The sequence below is a fragment of the Mya arenaria genome, chromosome 8 (assembly GCF_026914265.1).
Source record: "Mya arenaria isolate MELC-2E11 chromosome 8, ASM2691426v1".
Lineage (NCBI taxonomy): Eukaryota > Metazoa > Mollusca > Bivalvia > Myida > Myidae > Mya > Mya arenaria.
Window position 1 is genome coordinate 68787740 of NC_069129.1, and position 21306 is coordinate 68809045.

The 21306-nt window shown below is 35.7% G+C and overlaps 1 protein-coding gene across 1 annotated transcript; it reads left to right on the forward strand.

Moving 5' to 3' along the window:
* Positions 1 to 3270: 3270 nt before the first annotated feature.
* LOC128242692 (N-acetylneuraminate lyase-like) lies at positions 3271 to 20972 on the forward strand. Its single transcript, XM_052959947.1, has 10 exons — positions 3271 to 3369; positions 5223 to 5284; positions 6289 to 6359; positions 6612 to 6699; positions 8242 to 8305; positions 8642 to 8717; positions 9906 to 9998; positions 13111 to 13271; positions 19274 to 19445; positions 20223 to 20972. The coding sequence occupies exons 1-10, from the start codon at positions 3361 to 3363 to the stop codon at positions 20384 to 20386; spliced, it is 960 nt and encodes a 319-aa protein (XP_052815907.1). The 5' UTR covers positions 3271 to 3360; the 3' UTR covers positions 20387 to 20972.
* Positions 20973 to 21306: the final 334 nt, after the last annotated feature.

A 21306-nucleotide genomic window follows, 5' to 3' on the forward strand; every position in this document is an offset into this window, starting at 1 on the left:
AAGACAAAAAATAAAAAAAATGTAAAAACGGGATATCTTTGGGAGTGCAGATTTAAAACACATTTAATCAATATTGTACTGAAAAGACATAGGACATAAGTTGTACTTATTTATTATAATGGAAATTACGACATTTCGTTAAATGGTTTGTCCAGGCTGTGTTAATGAGGGTTTTTTTTTTGCATTATGGAATGAGATATAAAATAGCACCAACTTTTTAAAAAGTACTGTCAGATTTATTGACATTAACGCCAATAGTGTTGTCTCATATATAGACCTAACGGTTCACATTCGACTTGTGTGAACATCTCGACGAAATCTTGCTTTTCATTAGGAGATGTACTGTAAAAGCCATCGTAAAAGTTCAATGAACGGTTCTTAGATGGCATCAACAGGAGAATATGGTGATACAAATAAACACCGACGATAGGTTCAGTGTATATTGATAATTAAATCATGGCTCTCACTGTTCTTAGAAGAGCAGTAGAGGACCGTTCTGGCCCTACACCAGCGAGAGCATGTGATGGTCCAAATTAAGAGAATGCGAGGAACAGCGATATATTACGACTATTAATATATTATGCCCCATACGATAAAACAGCTCTCGACAGTACACGATAAACTAGACTACTCGACGTACTTAAGTGTGGAGTAATCCACACGTTGCGTAATTGTTGCGTAATTGAGCCGTGCTGGACCGTGACAAGAGCATAATAAATTGTTAGGTGAATCCTTTTTGCAGTCGCAAATATTCTCGTATAATAGACGGGGCATTGTCGTAACCATTGTTACCCTGACTGTCACGAGTTGGGTCACGACCGATCCTCGATTCACACATACTGGTGGAAAAAAATAACTTGCTGTACGTACTTGGCGGTGTATGCTGAATCTTGACTTCTCGCACCTAGTCATTATAGATCGGGAAAGGCCACAAATGTGTTTAGTTTTTCAAACTAGCGCGATCGTCACTTGATTTCTAAACATTAGTTGTATATACATTCATTGTCTTCAGAAGGAAATCTTGTGTCAAATCAAACATGGTTTATATTATGATTCGTGATATCCCTAACAGAGGTTAAAATAGATGTGCAGAATCAAACTTGCACCTAAAACATTCACTGGAGTTAAGTTGTGATCTGGGCCAGAATATGAGTTCGGGCTCACGCGGTTGTGAGAAATGTGACACACGTCAGGTTAAAATTTGGTGCTGGAGATCATCTAAATATTGACTGTGCAAAAAGGCTTTGTTGAAACCAAATGCAGATTTCTGTCTTTTAAAGTTTTCTGTACCACGGGACGAAGACAGGTAAATGACGTTTTTATTACTTAGCTCGGTCGTTTAAGTAATGTTCCCAACCTCTTAATTAAGGCCAGTTCCGTTTTACGGATTAACTGCACCTATTTTTCAGAAAATGCAACAAAAAATATATTGACATTTAATCGAACGCTCATTCAATCGAATCGAAAACAGTGAAACAATTTTTTATTGTAAACGCAACAAGTAAAATCATTTCTGTAACGTCGTTAGGAAAGGTAAATCAAGCATATAAAACTTGTTCTCTAACTTATTTCTGAATAAGTTTGTGGTTGCGCAGGAATATTGTTATAAATATTCATCATACACGAATAAATAGTTTCGTTTTCGCCTGCTTCTGTTCTTAATGGAAAAACAGAAAAATCACGGTCTCGTTGCAAAAATTGGGCAATAATACTTTAAAAAGCCAAAAAATCATGCAGAAACAGATCCAAGCAAGAACATAAGTGAAAGTTTCGAGTCTCTTTTAATCGAACATACCAGGAGCAGAGCGATATTACAAAGCGCCGTAGAACTTGACAGAAAAGGAAAACAAACACATACTCAGTGGTCTTAAGTACGAAGCTGCAGAAATAACGGTTGTATGATGTGACCAAGTCTACATGTATTGGTCAACGAGACTTGCATACAAATACCAAGACAAATATTTGCCTAAATGATACATGTGTAACCGTTGAGATGTTTACGGAAAATGCCAAGTACCAAGAAGACACTGACGAATTATGAGTATTATTGGTTACGAATAAGCACGGTAAATTAAGAGAGATTCTGAAAGGTCAATTATGCAGATAAAACATACATGTACTCGTCGTTGGCAAAGAATTCTATTGAAGAGGACAATGAATAACCTTATAGAAACCAAACTTGTTTTCAAACAAGACGATCCCAGATTATTGTACATTTTTGCAATTCGGGAACAGTGGTGTAATTATATTTATATTCAAAATGTGCATATTTAAAGATGATATGCAGAAGTTTGGTTTGATAAATGTACAGAGATCTGACATCACCTTAAGTATGCTTATCATGGCGGGAATCGCGCACAACCGTCACCGCTGGTGAAGCGAGAAAATTGTTCTTCAAAATTCAAGTGACGATACCATTTGAAAACTTGCCCAAAATGATCAATCAAATAATCATCGACAACCATTTTCATACTCACAAAAATGATCAATCAAATAATCGTCGACAACCATTTTCATACTCGCAAAAATGATCAATCAAATAACCGTGGACAACCATTTACATACTCGCACAAAATGATCGATCAAATAATCGCCGACAATCATTTACATACTCGCACAAAAAGATCAATCAAATAATCGTCGACAACCATTTACATACTCGCAGAAATGATCAATCAAATAATAGTCGACAACCATTTACATACTCGCAAAAATGATCAATCAAATAATCGTCGACAACCATTTGCATACTCGCACAAAATGATCGGTCAAATAATCGTCGACAGTCATTTACATACTCGCACAAAATGATCGGTCAAAAAATCGTCGACAACCATTTACATACTCGCAAAAATGATCAATCAAATAATCGTCGACAACCATTTACATACTCGCACAAAATGATCAATCAAATAATCGTCGACAACCAATAATCGTCGACAACCATTTACATCCTCGCAAAAATGATCGATCGAATAATCGTCGACAACCAATAATCTTCGACAACCATTTAAATACTACCATTAACGTTTGCAATTTACCGAATCACTACCAGTGGTTGTTAAGATCGGCGTTAGCTTTATTTAAAATCGGATTGTATGTCAAGTATTTCTTCCCCATTGTACTTGCTGAAGTGATACATGACCTTGGCTATCATAAATATACCTTATGCACTGTCTTGTTTACCAACCACATTTAGTATGTATATGTGTGCGCTATCAACTATTATCAACCCTTATTATCTTGCCAATAAGTGATAACAATAGCGATATATGAAACAACTATCTAGCTAAGACAGTACACTACTAGTAACTGGATATTAGAGAGCTGCAGTGAGCTTGTGTACAGAAAAGCAACGCGATGTCATCGGTAAGATTTACCTACATAATAATAATACAAATACTGACAAATTAGTGTCAACATTAACGTTAAAATCAAGGATTTATTATCTTATATGTCATTGAGGGAAACTGTCCGGATTCATCCATGTACACGATAACTTAATGCAAACGGGTCACCTTTGTTAAATACAGCTTTCCAAAATGCAAATTCTGTAAAATGCACTTTTAATATGGCAAAATGTTTATATCACGCTGAAATCATTGCTTACAAACGCTCACACTTTTTTACAAAATGGTAAGCATTTCATACTCTGCCCATCACCTATTTCATATGCATTCTGTCCGCCGTTCAAATACATTCATAACATATTCGTGATAAACGGACGCTTACCGCTAGTACCGACGACTGAAGTATTCTGATGGTTTATGTTTACGCTAAACGTTATAAACATTGTGCGTGTGCGTAATCGCGTGTGCGTCCGTGTTTCTGTGTGCCGTCCCTTTCTTAATGCCAAAAAAGAACATACCTGGATCAAATGAAGATTTGGTTAAAGGCCAAATAGTATACCATCTACTATCCTATCTACCGGGTTATCGTATGTGAAGGTTGAAGAATATCAATTAATATTGTGGCAACTGACAATGTACGCCCATTGAAGAGTTTGCAATTGTTACATGCGATTTCATCGCAAGAAAAGTTGTCTCCCTTTCATCATCAAATCATTAAAACGATATTTTGTGAGTCATTTTTTCCACGGTATGTATGATGGCGTGTAACAAAAGAAAGTACCGTGGCTGCCGACGATGCACGAGAGATTGCATATTCATTGTATTGTATTATAAAGCATCATATGATCTTAACAAGTATAAAAGAAGAATCATCAACCATACACATTTAAGGAATTAATTGCGGGGTTGATGTCATTTTCGGGGTATGAACGCAATTGGGCTGGTCAAAGTGTAAGGACTCCACGCGTACTTTGGCCAGCCCAATTGTGTTCATATCCCCGATAATTACATCAAACCTTCAATTCATTACTTATATTTACACCAATAGTTCAGTATTTTATTTAATAATTGTTAAAATTTCATTTAAGAAAACCTTTCAGTAATCCTTTCGTACCCATTCTGTAAATAAAATGACCCGACTGTAACCGGAAACATTGTTTCAAATGACGTCACAATAACGCGGGAAAAGATTAACCACTTGAAATCTCTTTTAAAAGTAAAATTGAAACACTTATGGCAACTATACATTAAAATATAAGAAATAAACACTTTCTAAAATGTTGATTTATATTTTACGGGACCTGCTGTCACAATACAAACAATAACAAGATCAATACTTTGCATGTATAATGTTATGCGATGAATTGCGATCCGAACATATCCGAAGATGTTGCGGTCACCGATTGATAAACGCAATTGCCGAAAGGAAAGTTGAGGTGTTAATTTATATATATATATATACTGAACATAAAATGACTCCCGCAGCATTGCTAGAAAAAATCAGGGTTTGTACTTGTTTCCACATTGATTCCTTGCGGAAGAAATGAAACTGTTCCATTAATTATTCATGATTACGTGATTTTCGTCGACAAACCACCCATGGTACACAACAAAGCATAGCTCACTAGTGTACCGGGAGTATCCGACTATGCATCCGTTCATCTCTTAGAAATAAAGAAGATGCATGCTATATTTTCGTAGGTGGAGTTAAAGGACGTTCACTCCCATAAGTTTCATTTCAGGAATTAACAAACAATCAGTTTATTTGAACACATTTACTCAAACCTCTTTAATCACTGTATGCGACAGAATTGTATAGCGGAAAATGTTAGTGTTGTGCATACCACGAGTATATGTTGTGTGATTTTTCAGATAAAGACATTCAAATTAGAGGGGCTTATTCCCGCCACGTTTACACCAATGACGGCAGACGGGTATGTAGAGTTCCTTGTTGTTGAGGGGAATTGCCCAGTTATGTGAACAAAGCCCTGGTCTTATCACATCGGCATGGCATGTCCCTATAGTTTCAATTGATTTATCATACATCCAAGTTTGCCATTATTGATAAATGTTGGCATGAATTTGAGTACTCGAAAACATAATTAAATGCCAAAGAGATTTCCTCCATTTTCCATGACCGTTTCAAGGAAGCAGCAAAAAATATCACTGCAAACAGCTTATTGTTAATAATAAAAATTCTATATACTATGCCTTGTCCATTTCTTGTTTGTTGTCTTTTTCTCATTTGGCGTTTGATCCTTGAACGAGTAAATGGGCATTTTTGGTGTATGGCTGCTGGACCGGTCCCTTTATTTTCTATATTAGAAGGATGTTCTTCTTTCTTTTTTTTAAACCTTTGTTTGTTTCATATCAAATAAGATTTGTTTTTTGGTTGTTAAGTTTTTATGTTTAATAGAGTATTTCATATTATGTAGCTAGTTTTTTATGCAAGCTAGTTGGTCTAGTAGTGTAGGCGTCCGCCTCTCATACAGCAGCTTGTAGGTGGTACTTTTTCACTGCCTCACGGATTCACACAAGTATTAGTTTCTGCCTAGAAAGCGAACACGAACGTTCTTGCACAATCTTCAATCTTCATTCAAATAACGATAAAAATACATATTAACATTAAAAGCTCCTCGATGCATCAAAAGCCGTCTTGTCTTTGTCTGTAGTTATAAGTTTGAAACTACAAGGTTGAACAATGACATCTGCAATAAAATTAAAAAAAACAACATTTGAATAAGAAGAAAGAACCTCAAAAAAGAAAAACTATTTCGCCGATCCTCAGAAGGCAGCAATCCTGACATTATAAACTTTCTTGATGGTCGTGTTAGGATTGTTTGTCTTTTTGCTTTAGTGCCGTTCAGCAAGAGCATAGCACGTGTTTCCCATTAAGCGTGTCCATGTACTTAATTGTCTTTGCATGCATTCTTTTCAGAGAAGTTGACTACGACAAGTACGAGACCTATTGTCAATACTTGGTTGATCGAGGGATAACCCAGATATACGGTAGTACATCCATCTTTTGTTATAACAACAACACTTTCCCCACCCTTATATAACTGAAAAGAAGGTTATTTGTGTCTAAACGCAAAACGAAGGTAATCGTTAAAAAACAACACTTATTAAAATAATACTAATTATTATTATTATTATTATTATTATTATTATTATTTTTATTATTATTATTATTATTATTATTATTATTATTATTATTATTATTATTATTATTATTATTATTTGTTTCCTTTTTAATGACAGTTAACGGCACTACGGGTGAGGGGTTTTCGTTGACGTTGGAAGAACGTAAGAAGGTAGTGGAAACGTGGATTAACGTGGGCAAGAAAACGTACGCAATGGGTTACTTATATATCTCCGTTTACTACTGATATATAGTCCTTGTATTAGATCCAAATGCAAATTCTTTTTAAAGAATGTATTTTTTAAAAACTAGTATAACCCCGCAACCTAAGTTGAAATGTGTATGTTGGAATCACAATACGATTGGTCAGTAAGTCGGTAGATCGGTCTGTAAGTTAAAACGTCCACTGTTTTAGAAGGATCGTATTTAAAACTGCATAAACATGGTCACCATTCATGATCACCATGATTGTTTCATGTGGCAAACATTTTTCTGTCAGTTATTCCACAGTGATACACAAGTAACATGCCCTTTAATTTAATGTTTTCTTAATGATATCTGGCCTTTAATTATTGAACTATTACCGCATTTCACGAGTGACTGTTATCACAATTGGTACACATTTTCACCATCTTGTAATAATCCCTATCATATTTTCCACTGACCTAGGGCAGGCATTTGTTTCGAAAGCTTTGTGTCCATGAATTTAAAATATACTATTTTGGATATGTTGCTGTTTATGGAGCAAACTTGTTGAAAAGGTCTAGACACCAAATGGTTATAAAATCTGTAAATACATTATTTCTCAACAACAAGCTTAGAATTGTCCATACGAGCTAGTTTGTTGCAGATAATATATCATTTTACATTAATAAAAGAAAAAAACATTGCGACCATCATGTCGCCCACACGCTGTCTCAGCTAGATTTCTCCACAGTGGTTCGATGGGAATGAACTTTAGCGTCGGTGTCGTATGACCTGTTCAAACTTTAGTAACATTTGACCTAAAATATTTACCAACTGTCTAGCATAAAATAAATATGAATTATTGCAGTTTAAAAATGTCGAGAAAATCTCGAATTCCCTAAATTTCTGAAAGTAAAACAACTTAAATTTGATCGAAATGTTATTTGAACAAACAAGCATGCCAAAAAATATACCCAAACAAAATGTTGCAACAAAAGCATGCAGTGTACATGCACATTAGCCTCAAATCTTTCAAATGCAACCAAATTTCTTAGCTGAACATACATCTAGTTGATGAAATTTGTTCAGTTTTCGAATGTTTCTAAAAAAAATGATGGACTCATATCCCAAATAAATCTCAACACAGCGATCCGGTTGACTGATCAACACTATGTACTCCTGACCGGAAGTACATTCCCTTCAAATGACTGAAGTGTTGGTCAGTGAATCGGATCGCTGTGTTGAGATTTATTTGAGATACGTTTCCTTATAGCTTATGTGGTAACGCAGTGTCCCTTTAAAAATCAGGAAATAAACTGCATAATGAAAATCTATAAATATTTTCCATTCTTGTTTAACGTTATAATTATAGCAACGCTAATTGAAAAAAATATTCCCAGACACAACTAAGATACACATTGTTAACAAACAGCCTGTTAGTGACACAATAATAACAACAACTCTCTCATCTAAAATAGTTTCAATGGAATGTACTTAAAGGAATTGAACGTACTTATGATCGCCTTTATTCAACTTATTTGCGTAGTTGTTTTTTATTTGCAGTGGGAAGATTAAACAAATTGTCGTCCAAGTTGGAGCCTTGAATCTGCATGATACAATCGCCATGGTAACATCACATTTAAAAATACACACTTGTATAAGTCCAACATTATTTTTCCGTTATTTTACCTTAAGATGAATTCGGCTTATTCGATTCTAGTTAAGAGACATTGAATACAAATTGCAAAAAATATAAATGTACTAAGACATAATAAATGTAAACTTTCTAAGTATAGCTCCACTTTAAATCAGTGTGAATCTGTCATTTATGTAAGCGACACTTATCTTGTTTTTAGAATTTCTTTAAAATTGCAAATTCAACTTTAAGCACATACTGTGTGTAAAAGAAATTCCGAAGAATAAAACATATGTATTATCAAAACATAATGTTTCATTGTATCAGGTTCAGCATGCTAAGAAGGTAGGAGCCGATGCCATCGCCACGGTGCCACCACTTTTCTACAAGCCCAAAACTATAGGTACTACTAGTTGCACTGTTAGGAGTTCAGGGTTTCCTTGTTAAAACCATTTGTCCTGGTTATATCTCACCGACTACCATTTGTACTTGCAAGACAATCCCGCACATGACCATTTATCACAATAAATCATAATAAATAATGGTTGAATGTTACCTTAATTTTACTTCTGGTACGAATAAAACATGAAAATTACAAAAATATAGAGCCTGTCACTCATCGTCACACAATTTTATTCCAGGAGTTCATGAAATATATAAGTTAGTGCACAAACATTTCTTGGACGGTTACATAAAATTGTTTATTGTTGACTAGGGGTGTCAGATTAATGCATGTTTGTTTCCGGTCCAACAACAAAACAGCACAAAAATTCGCCATGCTTCATATTTTCGTCTCTTTTTTCACCTTTAATTCGGTTCTTACCACAGTTAAGAGTTTATCTAAGGCGATAATCTACTTGACCCCATGTCATTGAATGCATATCGTTTTGGCTCTAGCTAATTGCCTATGAAAAATAGCAACAGTATCTCAATTATTGGTTTCGGTAGTCAACCTTTAAGTTCAAGCCACCTTCATACCCGATAATGATTGTATTTACGTCCCTAACTACTAAAAAATCATGATTATAAAACTACGTGTTTATTAGAAAAACCATGAAGTGCGCATTTTTAATACTACCCGATGACGCAAACACATGACATTATAGCGAGAGTATATTATTTAAATGACACGTAAACTTAACGTATAAAAAATCAAATTAGGTTAAAAATACCTAAACACGAAATATTTCAGGAGCATACATATAAAAAGGTGCTGATTTGTTTTCGTATTTTTACAATCAAGCCTTTTGAAAACAGAGGAATCCTTGTTTTTTATGTAGATGTTCTTCTGACGTTATGAAACGTTATGATTCATCATAGAAAGTATCGATAGTAACGCGTATTAATATATATGTTCCTATTCACTGCGAGCATGAAAATCGTGGCTAACCAATTTTAGAACGTCGACATGGACTTCTACATTTGGTAGAAGAACCCCACTGGGCATTTGTCTCTTTTCGTGCGTTCGTTAGATAATAATTGAGTGATTTTTTACAGGTTAGATCAAGATATGTTTTGCTGCCGCTGTAGGTTTAATGTTTTAATTATATAAACTGTAAATGTGTTCTACGAAGTTTGTTTCTGTTTTCAGACAACCTCATCAAATACTGCCGAGAAGTGGCGAACGCTGCGCCGGAACTTCCCTTTTACTTTTACCATCTACCATCACTTACCGGAGTTGAACGTACGTTTGTATTCTAGTAAAGAAACAAAGAGTTAGAAATGTTACTATATTTACTCCAAATTGGTTCATACTCCTAAATGTAATTTTCTTTCCAGTCTATCGAACCCATCCCTTATTTTTTGTTGTTGTGTTTGTCGTAAAGAAAAAAAACCCACAAAAAATGTGTTTTAAATCAAAAACAGCAGATCTCAGACCATCGTCGGATAGCCAAGATCTATCAACCACGATAATCTTCGTTCCGCAATAGTGGGTATCCAACGATGATTACCTACGGTAATGGTGCAACACGACATTCGCCCCAAAAAAGCATCAACACTTTTACAGCATGAATGAAATAAGGCATTATAACTCAGAAGGTATTGAACGTAACCATATCGTATGACTAACCTAATAGTAATAAATTATTAGCTTATATATAACTTATGACGGCGCATCGCCTGTGTATTCATCTCATAAGTAGGAGTAGCATATGAGAAACATATACGCAGCGCACTCGGCGTGTTGCCGACGAACGCGTGACGTTCTGCATAAATACGGTGCCCCTTCTGTACAATACTGCTGTCAGCGAAATATCAACATCAACAAGGCACTGAAGAAAACGAAGAGGAGAGCAACCAAGAGGTCACCAAGGAGCCGAGGCAGAGGCAAGGAGAACCCGTCTTCGCCATTATTTTCACCATCATCCTCTAGAGCCGCCTTTTAACCTGCTTGTGATCATGCTCTCTATCTCCTCCTTTCGGCGATGGCCTACGTGCCGCTCGTGCCTCTTTTGTTGACTTATTTGCTGCATCAGTTCCCTCCACCTCCTCCAGCCAACCTGATGACAAGACCAAGATGCAGATAAAGGTCAAGAAGACTGCTTGATCCCTGTCAGTGCAAGATGAGGTGTTCATACCTGATTACACTGTAAGACAATCCTGTCCTATGAAACCGGGATATGACGAACCTGATACTGTATCACCTACATCTTCCCAGAGAGATTTGTAGTCAGCAACAACAAGACCCATCAGAACAACCGAATGTAATCATTAACAATTGTTGTACGTGGACCCAGTCTTAGGAGTACACCGGTAGGCAACGTGTTTTCCATCATGTGCTCCACATGTATAAGGGAATTTCCACTTTTCATAGAACTTGTCAGAAATGGCATGTCATTCATAAAAGGTGATGGGGCAAATGAACAACTCGTCAGAGAAGTATGTCAAGCCAGTATCCATGAACACATGGACGAGGTATAACTGGGTGTTGTGAGGGAGCCTCCAACCGAACTTCATCCAGGCACTGTTTTTCCCAAAGGAAGGTGACGCGCAAAACCAAGAGAATCTACATGCCAGGCTCCAGGAGCATCCTGTACCAGGTGTGTCGCTTGGATATCCTGGGCCCCACTCTTTCTAGCAGTTCATCGAACATCTCGAAGGACATCCACATGTTCTTGAAAGATGCTTGGTCCTCGTCAATTATGACAAAATAAACCAGCGTGTTGGTAAAATTTCACATAAGTTGCTTCTATACGTTATGTGACATTGCGTAATATGTGTAATTTAAGAAAGTTCTTGCCGGGATATTTCGGCTTTAAAATAAAGATAAATCATAAAGCATCTAATGAATTTCACGAAGGAACCAAAAAATGTCATAGCAAACAAAGTTCTCATTTATATTAACACTTAGTATGATAGATAAGTGTCATCGATATTTTCAAGTGAAGTGAAAAGGACACATAGGTAATGAACATATACATGTGTACTCGTTTTACTTCGAATGGCTGAGTGTCCTTAATATCTAAATAAATGCATTAGCATATGCCCATAAATCACTCACGTGGTGTTTTTGGAGTTCTGCTAGTTGAAGTTGAATGCCTTCCACAACACCTTTTGATATTTTCCCGGATTTTTTTTATATATTATTCGTCATAAATAATCACTTTCCCCGCGGACATTAGGAAATGGATTGAAAAATGTAACAATAATTATTCTGACCTTTAACAAAACAGGTCATGCCAAAGTGATCATGTCAACTGGCAAGTGGCATAGTTTCATTAAAAAATGATATAGCCAAACAGAAAAACTTTTTCTTTCAACTGTATAGCATATCGGTATAGCTCTGTCCTTTCCTTCACATACGTTTTTATAAAAAAAAAAATTAAATTATAGCCATGCGCTTGTTTGTTTCGTCAATTATTTAAGGGTTGAATATTTAAGTACATAAACTCTAACCAAATAGTTACGGAAGAATTGGTTTCATCATTCATCTTAAAATGGCGTTTTGCATAAAATAACTTAAGGGATCGATCACGATTCACCATATAAAACATAATTCATGATAGCTGTATTCAATAAGTTCAGGATATTTGTAAGTAAGCAAACGTGTGCAAGCATACTAACATATATCCTGGGCGTGTTGAATACAATTGTGGTTATTTGAAGACGAGTGTCAGATTCTTTTTATCACACTCTTAGCTGTTTCACCTGCAGAGGTGACAGAAAACCCAAACTGACAATGCAAAGTCATTCCTCGCGCTACATGCATTGAAGAAATGTAGTACTCGGAAAATATTTAGCGATTGTTTTCATTCTGTTCACTTGAAGAAAGAATACTGAGATGATATCCAGTAAGAATAACACCATAAAAAACTATTCTTTTCAAGAAATTAACTTGCTTTCAAATTCTGACGTCACATCTTTCAGATGACCGTAATCTTGTGTTACATGTGCATGACTATTTCTTGTTTAAGTACAGAAACAAACGTAAATAAGAATATTTTTCATGAAAAATAGAGAAAATGTCATGTTATTAAACTGGGAAATGAACTCCTCCAATATTTATTTATCGTTAAACGAAATGAAAATTAAATGTATGACTTGGAAGTCTATTACCATGTGAGGAATTATGAATTTAAATTGATTCTGAGCGATGTTGTAATATAAGACAAAGTACGTGATGATTATATTAAACAATTTGATAAAGTACTTGAGTATAGGGGTATGCTGCTGTTGTTTCTTCTGATGAAACTGTTGATAACGACGACGATGGTAATGGTGGTGGTTCTGTCATTTAGACGCATATCAACATGAAGTTTGATATTACTTAGATGACATTGTATAATATATTTCAGCGAATGTTGAGGACTTTCTCAAGGCCGCGTCCGCGGAGATTCCGAGCTTGGTAGGGGTGAAGTTCTCTTCCAAGGACTTGGTCGACATGCTGGGGTGTGTCCACGTGCCCGCCCCCCACAGGGATGACGGGAAGTACAACCTCGTTTTCGGTACTGATGAGGTAATAAATTCATTCGTAAATAGCGAAAGGTACGTGCCCTAATATCAGTTATGATTCAAGATTCAAGATTAAACACATTTATTAAGTAATTTGAACACAATCGTGCTCCTCATTACATGATCAAAAGATTGATTCAATTATACATATTCACAACCATTATACAAAAGGCTTGAATGTGATACACGAAAAAAATAATATGATCACATTAAGTTATCAGTATTTTACACATTTAATTTGTTCTGAATATTGTTTAAATGAACATTGACGGTGGGGACACAAACGTTAAGTTAATATTTATGTTCTATTTATCACGAACAGAGACATTTCATATAACAAACATGTACAGTGTAAACTATTAAAATGCATGAACAAAGCTATATTTTTCATATACATTAGCCTTCACTACGAAACAATATTAACACCGTAATAAAGATGTTCAAATCCTTTCTAAAAAAAATGCACAAAATAAGTTAAATGGAAAAGTTCGTATTTTGCATAAGATCAGTGAAATATATCATGCTAGGCCGAACAAATATGTATTGATTATTAGTATTCATTTATTTTCAATATGTTCTACGTAAATCATCATATACATAACAAACACGAACAAAGTGAAACTCATCTTCAATACCACCACTACGAGTATTTCATAATGTTTTATTACGAGCAATTCTATTGTTACCATAAAGCCAAGTTTCAATACGTAACTGGTGAGACGAAAGTCGCAATTTTAGCAAAAGGAATTCGATATTTCGAAGGAAATTTATCGAGATACTCAGAGCGTACACAAATTTAGGCTGTTACTTAACGAGTTCTACCATGATTGTTTAAAGTGATCAATTAGTCAACCTTCAAGTACTAAATAGAGTGATTTTCTATCGACACAGTTGTGATTAATCCAAACATATGAAACACCAGCTGAGATCTGTAATAGTTTTACATTACCAGCCAAATTAGGCTTTCCTTTCGTAGCGTCTGCCACAAGACCTTTATACAATGTGTTGACTATTATATTATCGATATATTGAGTGTTTTACACCAAAATCTTTTTATTTCTTGTATACCTTGTTATATACAATGACTATCTACCAAATTCATCTTATGTTGACTGTTTTAGATGTAATTATAATTTACAAAACTTTAAATGAACCGTTCCAATTTCTTGAACCTCCAGATTTAACTACCCTAATTCAAAACTGGTGATACAAATGCGTCAAATAATGGAAATATCATTCTTGGTTTCAAAGGCTGGTGGGGGTTTTAATTTAAAGTAGGATATTAAGAGCCTTTCTGCCTTTCCCCGCTTTTCTTGATTGGTTTGGTTAAAAACTTCCAGTATAATTTGAAACAGTCCGAATGTTATTGAAACTTTCAACAGCTTCCGAGTGGTAGCCGTTGTATGACCACTTTTCAGCATGTTTTACATGACCGCGTTTTCGTAAAACGACAATCTTACTTTTTTAGAGTACACTTTTAATCGCAAACTTTTACAATATGAATCTAGCAAATTCTTCGTGGGAGGGCCTCTTATAACCATAGCATCTGCAAACAACATGTATAAAATATATTTCTTTTAAGGTTAATCATCTCCATATCTTTTAAAATAGAGAAAATAATATCGGGGACATAATTTCCCCTTGCGTTAAGCATATGGAAATTTCAAAAGATTAAAAAAATGTGCTACGGTTTCTTTCACGTGCTTTTACCTTAGAATACATAGTATGTATGAGTTTTAACATTTTGCCAGGTAAACCTAGATTGTCTATTTTCTATTATAGTCTATTTCTATATAAGCTGTCAAATGCCTTTTTTAATATCTATAATTGCAAAGGCTTAGCGCTTATTTTTATTCAAAAGTTTACTAATTCAGTACAAAAATATCATCAACAGTTCAGCGACCATTCCCGGATATAAATTTGGCATCGCTGATGATATCGTGATTTTCAGCCCACTCTGTATTGCGTTTATTTAATATTCCTGTAAAGATTTTAGAAAAAAACACAGCCAAAGCGTTATACCACTATATCAGATAATTGAGACGACAAAACGTCGATAGTAGCAATACAATACACATTTAATAACTAAGCACCAGCAAAAGCTTTATTTTTCTTCAGATCATTGCTCATTGTTTCAATTTCCCATGCAGTAAATGGAAAGTCAAATTCCTCAAAATGCCAACATCACTATCAATGTTATGAATATTACAAAATTGCAATGCGCTGTCATTCGATGCGGTCGGCATATTGTTATTTAAGTTCGAAAAATATCGAAAAAAAATCATCATTGCTAATATCATTATGACAAGATTTACAATTTATTCAGCTTTTCTCTTTTTAATATGGCGCTTATAGTGTGTTTTATTATCACAATAGTCTTGTCAATTTACATTTTACTGACCGTTCCAAGGCGGTACCCAACAATTCTTGATAAACATACCAATTATTTATATATATATATATATGTATATAGTATTTATGCACTGTGCTGTTCGTAGAGTTGTGTGCTGTTCTATGTTTCTTGTTTGTGAATTTGTGTTCTATGTCTTTGGCGTTGCCCATTGCCACTAAACCGGGTTTATGTTTAAACTTTTTGCTACTGAGCATGTTTCTGTAGCTTTTTGCATATATATTGCCTTCAAATATCATTTGAACTTTTATATTTATTGAGTATACACGCAATAAGCATTGAATCATTCTTTTTAAAACTCAACATTGGGTGTATATATTATCAGTTATAACAGCAGAATTTTAAAACAAGAGCTCTGCCGCTGAGTTAATGACATTATGAATTAATTAATTCCAATAGACAATCATTAACATCATTCCGACTATTTAAAGACGCAACATTTGTAATCGGATAAAAAAGGGTAATTTCGCAATAATATTGCGTCTAAAATCACAGAGCTCATAATTCCAAAGTATGCTTGATTTAGCATATTTATGGGAGCTATATGTGTATACTAAACTATCCATTATAGTTTACTACAATAGATCGGGGTGTGATCAGACCATTCGTTGAAATAACCAATTGTAAAATTCTGGGCTAAGTACAAATCATTTTCATTTAATAGTATATAATTAATAACTAAAGCGCCCGTTGAATAGAGAAATCATAATTATTAAAATCGTACGACCGTTGGCAATTCTCACCGAGCATGTTTTACACAAATCTGATGGTTCATTGCCATGACCAATATCATCTTGTGAACGGCGATCAATGGGCAAATCTTGGCAATACTCGTCGTCATCAATTCTGTGTAATGTGCGATCACACTCAATATAGTCACTTCTGTTTCCGTTTTCGACCCATAGAAGCACTCTAATCGCCAATTAATATAATTAACCATAATGTTCCCAAGCAAATGTAAAGACTTATATCGGTTTGTAAAATAAAAAATCACTGATGTGATCATATGTGTACTATTAACGTATTACCGTATGTGATTTCAACGGCACTCACCTTGTCATCGTGGTTTGTAACTTGTAACCATCAAATATCTTGTTCTGATCATGCATAAAAACATACAGCTTGTTTATGTCTTATAACAGTTTACTAACCCTCTCATCCAGTTTATCAAGAGCATTCAGTCAAGAGTCCATGGGATTATTTTTATGTTCTATTCCCCGGGGGTGGTTAAAATGGCCTCTGTCGGGGATCCCTTTTTTACGGTTGGTTCTTGAAGAGCGAGCTCATATCCAGTTAGTGTATGGAAGTATTGGAACTCTGCTACGTGGCCGCTGGCTCCATGCTGGCGGTTACGGAGCCGCTATCCGCCATAACGCCCTTCGCTGACGCCCTGTACGGTGCCGGTGTTGGGGTCCCAAAAACAGAATTGTCTAGCGCATATTTATCCTAACCATTATACAGGACACTGTTATGAAACTTATCGTTATTGTGGACAACAACTTTTCTCTGTGTGTGTGTGTGTGTGTGTGTGCGTGTGTGCGTGTGTGCGTGCGTGTGTTCGTGCGTGCAGGCGTGCGTGTGCGTGCGCGCGCGTGTGTGTGAACATTTTTTTTATCGTCGTTTTCCCTCATCAACGGAATGATAAGTGTATGTATATAATAAAACCCTAGGAATACATACTACTTTTAATGATCAAACTCATTGTGTCCAATATAATGGCTGTATTTTTTAATTCGCTTAACATTTATTTTGATAAAATGAGCAGTCAGTTGTTATTGTTTTTGATCGGGTAGATAAACAGAGGATGTGCCAGTAGACAAAACTTCATTTTGATAAACATATATTTGTACGAAGAAAAATATAACTAATCATGTAAACTAAGACTGTGGCTACATTTTCTCGTGACGAAATGCCAATTAAACACATGTTTAAACACATGTTTGAAAATATATTTTTAACACTCAGCCACTTATTCTGAAAGCTATTTTAACTGGCTTGTATCTATTTGTCATGATATTCATGATGACAAGCTTAAGGCTCACAATAATAATAGATAGGAAACTAAGAACTATTTTAATGTTTTATTATTTTATTTTAAAGCATTATTCAATGATAATTATGTCTATTATAACTTAAACCCTTGCCACCGTAAACCGCTCCAAGACTTGAACATTAATTATGTTTATTATTGTTGATGCACCAGTCAATTGTAACCACGGACCCCCAGGTCCGGGGGTATACCGGGGATAGCTGGGGAAATAGGCCGTGTGTTTACCTTTCAGGTGGACCCGCAGTGCCGGGTGAATGCGGTGCTTTTGTCTTCGCACAAAATATAGCGGCGAATGGGCTTTACCTAGGGTTCCTGGGGTGCGGGGGATTTAGCCCATTCGTTCGTCCCCACAGGGCAGGGATTTTACCCGGGGTTGGCTGGACCGAAAGTCAAAGTCCCCGCTATTCCCCGGATCTTGGGGGGGGGGGGTACAATTGACTGGTGCATTCAGTAAAGCTTTCAAATGTATGTAACGTATAAGGATTCCGAAGTACAACTGTGTGATTTGTTTGCCTGGCGCTCATATATTACTTTAGCGTTATCAAAGGGTATTATGTGTACATAAAGAATATGTAACATGAAGTCCGTAAACAACTAAAAATGGCATTAAAGAGTTACAAAATAGTCAAGTCTGTGTTACAAAGTCGTCATATATTAAATATAAACTACAGGGATTTTAAACGTGATTCATCAACGCCAAGTAACTGTAACATGTTCTATTTATTGTTTGTCAGTCTATTCAAAATAATAGCAAGATTAGCAATATTCAAATCCAAATTGCTGAATCAATATTTACAATATATATCTATTGCAGTCAAGCTCAGCTTAAAAATAGCCCTTGAACATGTGTCAATAACGAAATAAAGATGTAGATTGTGGTATAAGGCAGATTATAGGGCTGGGTACAACTATCAACTTTTTCTTTCTTCAATATATTGTACAGCATGTATTGACGTATTCATGCCTATCAATGTTAACTCAAAGTATGATAAGATAACAAAATGTGCATGCACTAGCTTCAGATGCCCATAAAAGTGGTGAAACCAGTGTGGTTTTGTCGTGAAGGCTGAACTACAGCAAAAAGGTGTCAGAGAAATAAAACCCCACATAGAGCCATTATTGGAAAATAAAATATAAAAAATGTAAGATAGCACGCTGTCCACAGAAGGTTTTTCTTCTGTTTTTGTTTTGGATTCACTGCTTCCAAACAGAAAATAAAAACAACGAGAAAACAGTAAAGCCGAAAGGGCGTCATCGATTAATTTATATCTATAATTAAATAACCAGATGAAAATATGGCTAAAAACACGCTGTTTTCAATATGTTCACTGCGAATTTCAAACTCATCTCAAAATACTCACATAAACCGCCTTTACATGTTCCCCCACCCCGCTCCCCGTACAATGAGGTTTCTCACGATCGATAACAAGTTGGAAGAAATAGAAATTGGAGTTTATCGGATTTATACGCCCAGATTAATATAGCTCGTTTGACGACAATTAAATAATTATTTATTTTTAACACGATTTCTGGTTTCTTTTTAAAGAAATTGATGGCTGCGATGGTGCTAGGGGCAGATGGGTCTGTTGGAAGCCTGTGTAACTTCATGGCGCCGCTCATGAATCGGATACTGACCAACACGGCGGCCGGTCGCATCCTAGAGGCACGGGAGGACCAGTACCGTGCACAGCAGATGTGCCGGGTCATGTACAAATACGGTACGAAAACGAGGAGGGTTGGCTCAGAGGTAGCAAGTCAATACCTATGCCGGTCATGAACAAATACGGTAGGATAACGCGGAGGGTTGACTCAGAGGTAGCAAGTCAATACCACGCACAGAAAAATGTGCCGCTGATGGCAAGCACGGCGGCTGCAGTTAAAAGCGTCATTCTTATCCAAAACATAGTGCTTCGTTAGTCATGGTCACAAATCTATTCATGTATCCATTAGGCTTAAGTTATTGTCTACAATTATTTTATCATTCAGTTTCGATATAAAATTATCCTAAATGTTGTTTTTCCATTTAAGATATGTTGTGCTATATTGATTGGTTCTCACTTTCGAAAAATCATTTATTTAGAAAATAACCAAGAGTTTGATCAGCTAATATTGATGTCAGTGCTTACAACAGCAGGGGTGCCGGTATCAAATGAATACAAAATGACAGTAATTGATCCTTTAATGCAATTATAGTAACTTCATTTGTGCCGCAGACATTCAAGGTTGTGTTTAATACTTCTCCAGAATGGCCTTACATCCAAAAGGAGTGACATTTAGTGATACCAAGAAGCCTTTGCCATATAACCCGAAAATAGGTTTTGATGATAATGTAAAAACAACGCAGTCGGAGATGGTCGGCATTTTATGAGGAAGTCGTCTTTTTAACATAAAGGCCAATGAAACAATACGTTAACGTTAAATTCAGCGAAATCATTCGACGTTAAATCCAGCAGAATCATTCAAAGTTCCTTCATTGGTTCCGATATTCTCTTCAGGTGACATGTTTGGGTCGAACGTCGCAGCCCTAAAGGCCATAATGGCCATGGTCGGCCTTGACCTTGGGGGCCCAAGGTCACCGATGCGGAACGGGACGCCGGACGAACTTGAGGCTTACAGGAAAGAGCTGGACGGCATGGGCTTCTTCCAGTGGTACAAATAGACGATAAGGAATACACTTTCTGTTCCTGATACATGTCTTACAATGAATAAAATGGACTCAAAAATATGTGTTTAGCCCCTTTAATGTAACTGTTGTACCGGCACTTTTCATTGTGGTTCCCTTTACTCGTAAATGAGTGTTTAAATATTGTCATTTATTTCAGCATTTTGGGACAAAATCTGTTTTGGTATTGATGTAGTAAAATGCTAACAGAAACCTTTTGTAATGTGAAGTTTGATTGTTTTTCTTTCAGTTTGCTATTGGCCTTTGATCAATTGGTTATTGAGCTCGGGTACTTGCACGGTCTTTAAGTATATAATACGTTATTAGTTTGAAATTCTTTCATATCTTGTTATATTTTATGTTATATGTCTTTGGCGTTAACCCAGTGCCATTAAACCGGGTTTATGTTTAAACATTTTGCTACTGAGCTTCTTTAGCTTTTCGCATAAATACTAATTTGTGACAGCTTTTTCAACAACGTTTGTATATTTATTCTCAAGGATTTTCAAATAATGTTGGCGCTGAATACATTTAATTTATATGATTTATGACGTCGCCAAATTGAAATATAGTATTTCAGGGAGTTTTTAGGATTTTAATTCATTTTCTCAATAGTCCCTATTTGGAATACTATTGTGCTACACGGCCACCTGTTGGACACCCCTAACGCGCTAACGCGTCGGTTTTTTCTTCTTTGCTTATGTACTAGGGGTGTCCGGAAATTATTGAGACTGCATTCATAAAAAACACTCATACGATGCATTTAAAATTTATCAGTTGAGAGTTTAATCTAATATAAAAAATCTTGTATTTATGTTAATATAATTTGAGTTCTTGCGCTGCCTTCACAGGTAAGCAGCATTCATTGATATTCTAACATCCATTTACTTATACACTATATCATTCAAACAATAGTC